The 11,105-nt window shown below is 33.6% G+C and overlaps 2 protein-coding genes across 2 annotated transcripts; one reads left to right on the top strand and one right to left on the bottom strand.

Moving 5' to 3' along the window:
* Nucleotides 1-49: 49 nt before the first annotated feature.
* Nucleotides 50-5,546, bottom strand: LOC144852256 (cytoplasmic dynein 2 light intermediate chain 1-like). The gene is made up of 13 exons (XM_078710033.1): nt 5,430-5,546; nt 4,953-5,023; nt 4,566-4,627; nt 4,307-4,411; nt 3,833-3,921; nt 3,303-3,489; nt 2,652-2,720; nt 2,470-2,547; nt 2,306-2,385; nt 2,030-2,100; nt 1,491-1,588; nt 1,202-1,294; nt 50-661 (listed from the first exon to the last, which is right to left on the bottom strand). Exons 1-13 carry the CDS (start codon nt 5,438-5,440, stop codon nt 581-583), a joined length of 1,095 nt encoding a protein of 364 aa, XP_078566159.1. The 5' UTR covers nt 5,441-5,546; the 3' UTR covers nt 50-580.
* On the top strand, nt 5,541-11,083 carry LOC144852255 (clathrin heavy chain linker domain-containing protein 1-like). The gene is made up of 10 exons (XM_078710032.1): nt 5,541-5,659; nt 6,101-6,283; nt 6,363-6,550; nt 6,959-7,113; nt 7,397-7,726; nt 8,091-8,279; nt 8,843-9,017; nt 9,489-9,691; nt 9,962-10,147; nt 10,250-11,083. Exons 2-10 carry the CDS (start codon nt 6,104-6,106, stop codon nt 10,450-10,452), a joined length of 1,809 nt encoding a protein of 602 aa, XP_078566158.1. The 5' UTR covers nt 5,541-5,659; nt 6,101-6,103; the 3' UTR covers nt 10,453-11,083.
* The last annotated feature ends 22 nt before the right edge of the window (nt 11,084-11,105 follow it).

Consider the following 11,105-nt stretch of genomic DNA (forward strand, 5'->3'; position numbering starts at 1 on the left):
CAAACCAAACCAATTGTTATCACACTACTTGAAATACATTTGTATTTAAAATGTAAATTACTTTAAAAATTCATCAGTCAATATATATAGATAATTAAATATAAAAGAATACATTAAAGCATACAGTATGTCAGCGTTTTGAGAAAATAAGAGCTCATGTATTATACATATGAAACGCCATATGTGCCAAAATATTTATCTTTTTACAGTATAGTACAATTTAAGTTTATGATAAATAGTTTACATATATTTCAACAAGCCTGGACTCAGCTGACACCCCTTTCACATCACTTCCGAGTTTACACACAAGGGTGTTAATACTGATATTTTGTATTCTGTGCACCTGGTGCTTGTACATTTGGGAGTTTTGCAAGGCGATGTGAAAGTGATATAAACTATAATCTTCTGTCTACACTATCAAACTGACAATAAACTGTGATGTGCCCAAATATGGTAGTGGTATGATGTCATTATATCCATACATGGGCACATCACATTTTTGTTGTCACAAAGTTTGATGGTGTAGACAGAGCTGAAGAGATGTGTGCTGTAGTAGCTTAGGAATTGGTTTAAAGTCTGCTCAGTGACCATCGCCCATTCCGGCTCCCATTGCACGTTCTTTGGCTCGTCTTTCAGATACTTTACGATATCGTGCCAATTCCTGAAAGATTAAACAATGATAACTAAGTAAGTTAAATTATACCAATATGGTCCACTTAATTTTTCTCCAATTGAGCCGACAAATAAAATAATACTAAAAGCTATGAATTTCCATATTTAATTAGATTTCTATGGTTATAATGTTGATGTTTCCAGTTCCAACAAATGAAATAAAAACTATAAGTTAGATAAGATAAAATATTTAAGATAAACATCGAACTGTAACAAAAAGATAAAAAAAGGACATTTTATTAGCAAAGATGAACAGAAAAAAAGCAGAAAATTTAACACACTTTTACATTCCAGAATTTCAGATATTTCGTCTCACAACACAATCTCAAACGTCTTATCTCAACCCTTCTCTAAACAAATATAGTAAGTAAAACAATTTGTGAAATATTGTTAGTACTGTATTAGATTGTTAAAGAACATAACGCAAAGCTACTATTTTCTCAACACTCACAGCCACCCTCAAAGTCTCTCACTTAGGCCGGGTTTTGAATAGCTTATTAGACTGATGTATATGTTCCTCCTGCAATACCTCATCTTTCTGGGCCCGCATGCTGTCCACTTCAGGCTCGGCATACTGGGGATCTTTAGCTGGATCGTCTGAGATAGAAGCACTTCCAGTTGCCTTAAAATAAAGACGGACAATGATTTTAGATCTATGGATAGATTTGTGGCCGAGTAGTTACACATACTACCATAACGTTGAAACCAGTAATCAGCGCAATTGGTTGATGAGATTATGTCAGATGCATCTGATATTGATATTTGATACAGTATGATTACATAGCTACCACAGTAGTAGTACTTTACTGTACACTTACCTCCTGAGGAAAATATGAAGTAAAAGCCTGTTTCCAAAGATCAAGTGGGCTTCTTGCTTGGATTTGTCCAATCGAACCATCAGTAATTGGAGGACCACCTATTAAATAATAAAGTCTCAATATTAAAGATGTATTGTCCCCCAAAAACATTAAAAATGAAGATTAATTAAATCAGACTTTGAATATGTTATTTTGTAGTTTTAATCAAGTTAATCACTTCAATAGAAAAAAAACCGAAACAAATCATGTTTTCACTTATAAAATGACAAGATAAATGGTAAAATTCAACCAAAAATCCATTGGCTGGCAGCCAATTTGACAATTTTTTGCTTTAAATTACATTTTTTTCAGGTAAATACATTTTTTTTCGATCCAATGTTTTGTCAAAGTGGATAACTATTATGTTACATTAAAATGGAATATTCAACAAAAATTTTTTTAAGAATTATTTTTTCAGGGGGACAATACATCTTTAAGACTGAAAGACAATGGTAAATTATTTGCAAATATACAAAACAATGGGAACCAACAAAACATACCGATTTGGTTCATTGAATCCGTTCCACAAGGTGCTGATATTGGTTTGTTATGATCAACACAATACGCTTTACTGTGAAAAATAGATATAAATAGATATAAAGCAAGTACTAATTTTAATATAATTATCTAGGCCTATAGTTTACTTTTTTGTTTCCAAATGTTATTGAACTAAAGAGAAAAAAATATGAAAAAACTACTAATTTTAAAGCAATTTAAGTAGTAAGCAAGTACAGTAAAAATTGTCGATAAAAAACACAAAAAGAAACTGGACTTACTTCAAATTTGTTCCAAAAACAAAATGACTCATCAATGACCTCACTCTCATCAATATCGATTCATTCTTTGAACTAGAGAACTAAAAAAGGATCAAGCAATTATTAATATCAGCAAAATAACATTAACAAAAAATAATATTCCTTAAATAATATAATAAACTTACTAATAGTGTTCCACCGTAATTATGAGCCACAAATCGTAAAGTTCGACTGATAACTTTCCTCTTTTCTGAGTCAAAATTCTGATAAGAAAACAATAAATGTATACAGTAGTAAGAAATGTCAATGCTTTCTAAGAAAGCACACCTTTCAAGTAAAACTGAAATACAGGTAGAGGCTTACTTACCTGGAATAAGTCATACTTTGTTCCTAAAATTCCAAATGGTATCAATATTGGCTCAACCAGATCTCTATCCTACAAAAACAAAAAGGCACGCTTTAAACATTAAATGTAAACAAACTGTTGAAAAAACGTCATACAGTACTTAGTTCATTTAGTTATAAATCAACTAAGTTTAGTTATAAAGATACAGATATGCACCACTAGATGAATGCAGACCTCTCAACTTGGAAAAATGGAATATCGGGAGGTTTTATGAAACTATAGAGGGCGCTAGAATAATAATGATTAAACCATAGATGGTGCTATAATTGTAAACATGGGGTATATCAGGCGTGCTACAAAAGCGGAAAATGTGATGCCAACTCATTTTTTTACTTATTAAACAATGCATGAATTTATTATAAACTGACCATATTAGTATGTTTTCTATTTTCTAATGAGAGTATTAGAAATTATTAATTTATACATATCAGGATATTTTTTCGGTTAATCCAAAATAGCGAGAGAAAATGCACTTTAGCGGGCAAGCAGGAGATTACTAGTGGTATCTGGAGACTCCCGCCATTACCGGGAGAGTTGGAAGGTCCGTGAATTAAATATTCTGGCACTTAATGGTGTCATGATGTTTTAAGTGAGAACATGATACAAACTTACTGGATGGTCAAGTGCAAATCGATTGAATGATTTTCTTCTCATCCTTTCTTCAATTTGCGGATCTTCAACGGCAAGCTTCTTAATAACCTGTTTAATACGCTCATTGACAGCTTTCAGCGATGTCTCAAGTACTGTCCACATTGTTTCTGGCTTTGATAAATCCACAACTAAAACTACTGATAGTGCCCTAAAATAAAAATTATTATTTGAATAATTGATAACATTTTGTAAAAAAAGCAAAAGAGTATGTATGATTCAAACAATATTGGTATCAGCTTCACAAGAAATACAAATTATGTTGAAGCTACTACAGTTGACTCCCCGTTAAGGAAGAGACACATTTGGACACCCAACAAAGTGTCCCCTTAATAGGGGTATCCTTTAAATAGTGGTTGACCATTATGTTAAATCATTCGAGAACTACCATATAATTCTCTATGACCGAGGATTGACTAGAGTCCTAGTGAAAAAAATCTGATATTGATTTCTTATTTGTTAGAAACTGCAAAACAAATGATAATTTATCTTACTTAAGATTGCTCATGTTGATTGGCACTTCCAGAAGCTGGGTCATGTTTGTTCCACCCCCTAATTCCCAAATGTGCCCAACATCCTTTCCCTGGAAAAAGAAAAGTTAAGCCTAAAGCCATGACAACATGCAATGTAAAAGTAAAGTAAGTAATACTTTCAAAGATTTAAGAAAATGTATTTATAATAGTAATTCCTACACACTAAGAATTATTTTGCAAGTAAAATTCTATAAATAACTGAATTAATGGTAACAACTGAATTAATGGTAATATATAGACAAACATTTACAAATGTTATTGACAGCATTGAAAATACATCTGTCTACACTATCAAACTGTATGTGACAAACAAATGTGATGTGCCCATATATGGACATGATGATCATATCACTACCATATTTAAGTATCACTACCATATTTGTGCACATCACGTTTTTTATCACATAAAGTTTGATAGTGTAGACAGAGCCTTACCACATTGTGCCCCTTTGATCGTCTTCCAAAAGTATACTCAAGAGCGATCGTAGATTTTGGTATGTCATCACGGTCGAGAAACCTACAGATGATTGTCGTTTTACCCTATCAGAAAAACCGTTAAATAGTTTTATTAGTGTTTTACTTATAACTTTATTTACAGAACTGTTTTGGGAGTACTGCACACTGTATGTAAATTGCTCAGATTAAAATAAAGTACTATTTTAGCAAAAAAGAGAAAATAAACTGAAAATCTTACAGCATCTTTGCCGCCAAAGAACAGTATACTGGATTCACCTCCAGCTCTTCCATCTTCTGTAGCTATTAAAGAGAAAAAATATTAGGTAAGAGCAAAATGCAAATTAAATAATAAAGAGGAAAATCAATGATAATTTGGTGATAATTTGGCCTAAAAACATTTAAGTATCAAATCAAAATAATAATAATAATAATAATAAAAAAAAATTGATTATTTCCTTCAATAGCAGAAAAGATAGAAACAATAACAACAATGAAATTTAATAGGGTTTAAAAAAAGAAAACATACATACAATGTCAATTTACAATGAAAATGTCCATTTAGAAATATTTCTGTAAAAAATAGAAAGCAAGTAAACATTTCAACATACAATAGATAAATATTCACCTTCTTGTTCTTTATTTGCCTTTTCTGCTTTCTCAGCCTCATATACAGAAATATCCCAAAGTACCTTTTCTCTATTTTGTGTAAAATAAAAACAATAAAATAAACAAAATATAATTAGGCCTAGGCCTAATAATAATTATAAAATAACAATTAATTAATTACTAAAGTTTAAAATTAGCCAATACAGTTTGCAGTGGCCGATAAACAATACATTTTAAAAGGCTAATTCATATTAAAGTAAGGAAATACCGTATTCATTTAAACAAAAAATATCAAATATTCAGTTTCAGCCCCATGAAAGATTGATATTTGCACACAAAGATTGTCAACGTCCCGGCTTAAACTGCATCCTTCCGGTGAGAAATAATTACTTCATACAAAGATTTAAAGGCCTAGAGTTTTCATAGAATTCTTTATTGTAATTAGAATTACATAAGTTTAAAATACAAACCACGAATTGAGAAATTATTATTTTACCCTTTAGGCATGTCTGCGTTGGTGAATTTGTTTGTTATTGTAGGATTTAAATCAATTTACAAGGCACACTTCTGTACACCGCACACATTCATCAGAACAAATTTCTTTAGTTTATCGTCACCAGGTAATATCGTGACGTCAGAGATTGAGAATTTTGATTGATTGCAAGTTTTCAATTTTGTCAACAAAGAACTGTCTGTGATCTGAAATTGGTTTGAAGGAAACATTTGGTAATAATTTGTTTAAATTGATTTACATGAATGAGTTCATAATGTGGGTAAAATAGCCAATAATCCTTTTAGGTAGACTTTTACCCTTTCTACTACTACTAGCCTAATTAAGCCTAAGCTAGAGAGAGTAGTCTCTCAGGCTATTAGTACTAGTAGAGTATGGTTTTTCTAGGCAGGAGGAACATGCCAAACTAGAGGCTAGGCTAGGCCTAGCTAGGCCCTAGCAGTAGTTAAACTCGTTGGTGGTAGGCCTCTAACTTGGCCGAACACTCCAGTTCGATAGGCCTAGACCTACCCTGAGTGCCTAAAGTTTAGATGTAAAGTAGACTGTTGTTACTGTTAGTGTTACATCTAATAATTATCTGAGTGAGTATTACAAACAAATATAAATTATTTATCATCATTAATTAATAATTGAATCTATCTCTTTTCATTTGACAGATAATGCAGAACAAACCAACTTCAGCCCACAGACGTGTTCTCCCACCAATCTGCAGCGAAGCGGACAAGAAATTTCTTCTTCATCTTGATAAATTCATCCAAAGTGAGTTAAAAAGACTGGACTGTCCAGATGCTGGACCCGATGGCCATCGCTACCATGTCTACAAGCAGTCTTTTGATCAGGTATGATCAATTTCAAAGAATTTGTTGGTGCTTAACCTTACTTGCAACCTTTTATATATAAAACCTTTTTTTTTTATAGCTTATAGATTATGTATCTGCATATCGCCCCCTGTTGACTATGATTAAGGTGGAATACGAAGACTGTATTAATGCTGTCAAGCAGGGTGAAATGGATGCGTTTTACTTGACAGGAAAGGTTAAATCTATGGCAGCCGAGAAAACTACAGTGAGCAACTATCGTAGACGAGCAGCTGAACTTGAAGAAAAGTAAGGACTTGTGTGGAGTGCAACCCGTTAACAATCTAGAATTTTAATACTACCACTAATTACATGCATTTAATTTAATGCTAAATTCTTTGTTCTATTAAAAAAAAAAGATTAAGATAATTTAAAAAGTTCAAAATTCCACCATGGATGGTGGTGGATTAGCCATTTTGAATATCAAGAATAAATGTGCATGGTCGAATCTAGGGTGATTTTGAGAGGCAAGATCCAGGCCATGGATAGGGTATCAGAGTTGAGCCAACTGCTGAGGGCCTTGTGAGCGAAGGGCTCCTGTGGCCCTTCATGTTAGATCATGACGTCAGACAATGTCTATCATGACCTCACACTGAACCAGTAATAGTATGGTACTATTCAGTTCATAAAAATACATGTATGTTTTTACTTTCTTAGAATATCAATAATATCATCAAATAATACACGGCTACAGAAAGAGTTAAATGACATCTTAACAGAAAGAAGAGAAAGGTTAGAATTGTTAAAGAGAGAAAGTGAGAAGGAAGTTGTAGAGAAGAAGATTCAAGTTAATCCAAACATGCCCATTCCAGGTAAAGTAGAGCCCCTCATTGTGGACACCTCTATTAAGGGAACAGGGAATTAAATATCTTAGTCAGGGTATAGCACTATTAAAATGACACTTTAATTATCACCACAAAGATGTTCCCTAGTAGGGGCTCTACTGTAATTGTAAAATATATCAAATTACATTATATTATTTTTGATCAATCTTATTCTTATGTAAAAGCTGTCCTCAACAAACTTAATCCCTTATCTCTAGACATCAATTGATAAATATTATATGAAGGAATTCTTTATTTTCTTTTATTTCAGGGCTAACTTTAGAAGAATCAACTGACTTGACTGTACTAAAAAAGACAATGCAGGAATTAGAATTGAGAATGAAGAACCTAGTCATCAGCAAGGACACCAGACATCAGCCTCGCGAGTACAAGGAAGAGCTTAAGCAGCAGTTAAGTGGCAAGATCCAGGCCATGGATAGGGTATCAGAGGTGAACCAACTGCTGAAAGCTAGGTGTTGGAAACTTAGGCTAGCTCTGGATGCTCTTAAGATGTACTACAGGGAGGGAGATCGCAAACAGCCTGCCTATGAGGCTGTTGCAAATGCCTTTGCAAAGTCTACATCGAAGATGAGCTTAAATAGTTAGTTTTTTGATGTTGGTATTAATTGATAACAGGACACTTTTGTTTCAGGGTAGTTAGATGAAGGACAGACATTAAATTGATCAAATTCAGTCCTAATAATGAACGAAACGGTGCATACCAGCTTATGCAGATTAATATTTTGTATAAATTACCATCTTACCATCCATAACAAAAAATCCCGCTTTAAGTCTACAGTAAGTCTCCAACTACTGTCAGTGACTGGATTCCCAAATCCCAAATTTTCCTTGGTTTTACCCTGATCCAAGAAATTCCTGACAGAATCACTGCTACAAACACACTCAATATGGTCATAAATACTTGATTATTCAAATGATGGTCACGATTTTAATTGTTTTTCTAGGCCAAGAAACAGCTACATCATTTGATGATGATGATCCAACCAAAGAAAAAGAGGCTGAACTGCTTCTTGACTACATTGAACATTTCAATGACCTGTTTGACAGTAAGAAGTTTGTACAGGCTGCAATGCATGCTGCTAACAGTCCAAAGGGAATACTGAGGAACACAGAGACAATGGAACGATTTAAAGGTTATTATTATCATCATCTAACTTTTTCATCTTTTTTATGTTATTCTAAATCTATGTCTACAATATCAAACTAGTTTGATAAAAGAGTATCATGTGCCCAAATATGGTAGTGATATGACTTTTTTATCACATAAAGTTTGATAGTGTAGACAGAGCTTAACACAACTCATCAAGAGTAGTTATCCGATACCAGCCTTAATTTGCCCTTGAAGCTCTTCTCTATGCTTTGTATTTTTTTTCCGATTTGGGTGATTGGGGCAGTAAAGTTGATTGTTCATTAGTGGGACCCACTGCATGTATTAAACTCTGTCTACATTATCAAACTAGTTTAACAAAAAAGTGTGATGTTCCCAAATATGGTAGTAATCATGTCCATAAATGGGCACATCACATATTTTTGTCACATAAAGTTTGATAGTGTAGACAAAGGCTTTGGTAGCATGAATGTTGTAGTTTTGCAGGTGGTAGCATGGATTGGCAGTGTGAACTCACCATTTGTAGTATTTTCTTTAGTAGTACTTTAATTATTTTTCTATTGATATAATGTTTTTTTATTTATATAGCCCTGAAGGTAAAACCTGGAGAAAAGTCACCATTGTTATCTTATTGTGAAGTTTTGATAGACTCTGTTCCAGCCGTTGGTGTGCTTCCAGATGCACCAACCTCACTGGAATGTGTAAAGTGTGCACTGAAGGAGGATAGGCTAGACTTGATTTATCATTGGCTTGCCCAAGATAGGTAATTATAGTAAATATAAATGATAGCTTTATAGTAGACAGAATAATTCCAGAAGCAACTCTTTGCTATTATTTCCTCTTATAATGCAATGTTAATAGGGTATGTCTGCAGTAAACCCTCTGGTTAATGCTCTATTTTGATTGGTCAAAAGAAAAAAATCGCACGATTTCAGCAAAGAAATAGCTTCCTGATCCATCACTACGAATTCGAAGCCCAAATCAGGTACAAATTCAAATCATACAAATTTGGTGAGAACGTTGCTATGCTTTACCACTGAACCCATTTTCCACTATATTTTTCTCAGGGCACCGGACCAAATCCGGGCGCGATGTGAAAGCAGCTTTAGAGTCTGACCAATAAATTATATAATTAAAAAATATGAAGGGCTAAACAGTTCCAGAACATACTTGAAATATGCTACGATAATTGACAACAAATTAACAAATAAAACATTACTTTGTCTCTCACCAGGTTAACATGCACAGATGTATTGGGAAATGCACTGTACAACTATGCCGAAGGAAAGAAAGAAGACGTGATAAGGACCGTGATGGGTCTTGCGCAGAAGACATACGCACACGTAGATGCTCATGTGCAAGCCTGTGTGTGCATGTGTAGGCAGGAGAGGATCCTGGCCATGATGGAATATGCAGATAGCAAAAAGTTCACCAAAGGTAGGATGTGTACAGTCTTTTGTTTAATTTATTGGTAGATGTCTGGGGAGGATGCATGATTCAGTGGTAGGGTGTGTGATACATCCTCAGTCCACCCATGGTTTGGGCTGAGGTAAGAATATTTTCAGATTGTTAATGCATGGAGCTATACAATTTATAAAATCTAATTGTATAGCTCTATGGTTAATGTACTCACAGAAATCAATCCATCATGCTAGTGAAATGCTGCTAGTTTCAACAAAATTGTTCTCCCCATACATATATTTTTAGATGCCTACTTGGCTGTGCTAACAGCATGCCCAAGCCAGCGTTTAGCTGAGGAGATGATAAAACAGAAGGGTCCTGAGGGGGAGACACTGCTGTATCTTGGTGTAGTGGTTCAAACGCTGCTAGCTACTGAGGCATTTGATGTTGGCCTAGAGCTTTTACAAAATATTAGAACTGGAAAAATTGAAGGTAACAAAAACAGTAACCTTTTAATCTAGAATATACTGTATAACAACCACAAGCAGGTACTTATTTTCTTTTTTGTTAATGTTCTTTACTTAATCATTCCAGATACTGTAGGGTTAAAAGAAGCTGTGTACATCGACCAAGAGACCAGCCCAGAAACTTGGTTTGAAATTGTTGAAAGTTGTCAAGACTATGGTCTTTATGACACTGCCCTAGAACTTCTGGCTGCTGTCACTGTAAAGCTAGCCATCTATAAATCAGTTACCAAGCATGAAGATACAAACCATAAATATGACATGTATTATTAGCCAAAAAGCACTCATTGTAATGAAGCATAGTACAACACAGGCTAACCTTACCTGTTAAATATGACATTTTGTTTTTCTGAAAATAACGATTTATTGACAAAAAAAAATTGAATTGCCAACAATGAACTACAGTCAAAATGTCAGTCATCTTGAAATTCAACAGTCCATATAAAAATCTTTGTGCTATGTTAAGCTACACTATCAAACTAGTTTGACAAAAAAGTGTGATATACCCAAAAATAGGGTAGTGATATGACATCATCATATCCATTATATGGGCACACCACATTAAGTTTGATAGTGAAGACAGTGCTTACAGTGTGTATACTTGGTCTTCCTTTGTTCCCAATAGTAACTTTGTTATTTAAAATCACTATAACTTCCATGTTTCCATCCACGCTAAAGGAAAACTTATTCCGTCCAAACGAAGTGTATTTTATAAATTTTCCACCTATAAAAAATGTAAATATTGGATATACTATATTTAAGATATTTATCAAACTTGCATATTCCGTCCAACTGTAGTTACCAAAGTGTTTTTTATAAATTGTCCACATATCAATCTGTATGTGTATTTAAATTAAAACTTGCATATTCCATCCAAATGTATATTAAAATAGTTTAAAACAGATTTGATTTTAGTAATTGTTTTA

Source organism: Antedon bifida, chromosome 9 (genome assembly GCF_963402885.1).
Source record: "Antedon bifida chromosome 9, ecAntBifi1.1, whole genome shotgun sequence".
Lineage (NCBI taxonomy): Eukaryota > Metazoa > Echinodermata > Crinoidea > Comatulida > Antedonidae > Antedon > Antedon bifida.

What these genes read in the sequence shown, in the direction of transcription:
- LOC144852256 (XM_078710033.1), bottom strand. An exon ending in GGATTCAATGAACCAAATCG is followed by an intron (nt 1,589 to 2,029) that starts GTATGTTTTGTT and finishes ATTATTTAATAG; the next exon opens with GTGGTCCTCCAATTACTGAT. An exon ending in TGCGGGCCCAGAAAGATGAG is followed by an intron (nt 662 to 1,201) that starts GTATTGCAGGAG and finishes TTAATCTTTCAG; the next exon opens with GAATTGGCACGATATCGTAA.
- LOC144852255 (XM_078710032.1), top strand. Translation starts at nt 6,104, where the DNA reads ATGCAGAACAAACCAACTTCAGCCCACAGACGTGTTCTCCCACCAATC. An exon ending in GCAGCTGAACTTGAAGAAAA is followed by an intron (nt 6,551 to 6,958) that starts GTAAGGACTTGT and finishes TTACTTTCTTAG; the next exon opens with AATATCAATAATATCATCAA. An exon ending in GACAATGGAACGATTTAAAG is followed by an intron (nt 8,280 to 8,842) that starts GTTATTATTATC and finishes TTATTTATATAG; the next exon opens with CCCTGAAGGTAAAACCTGGA.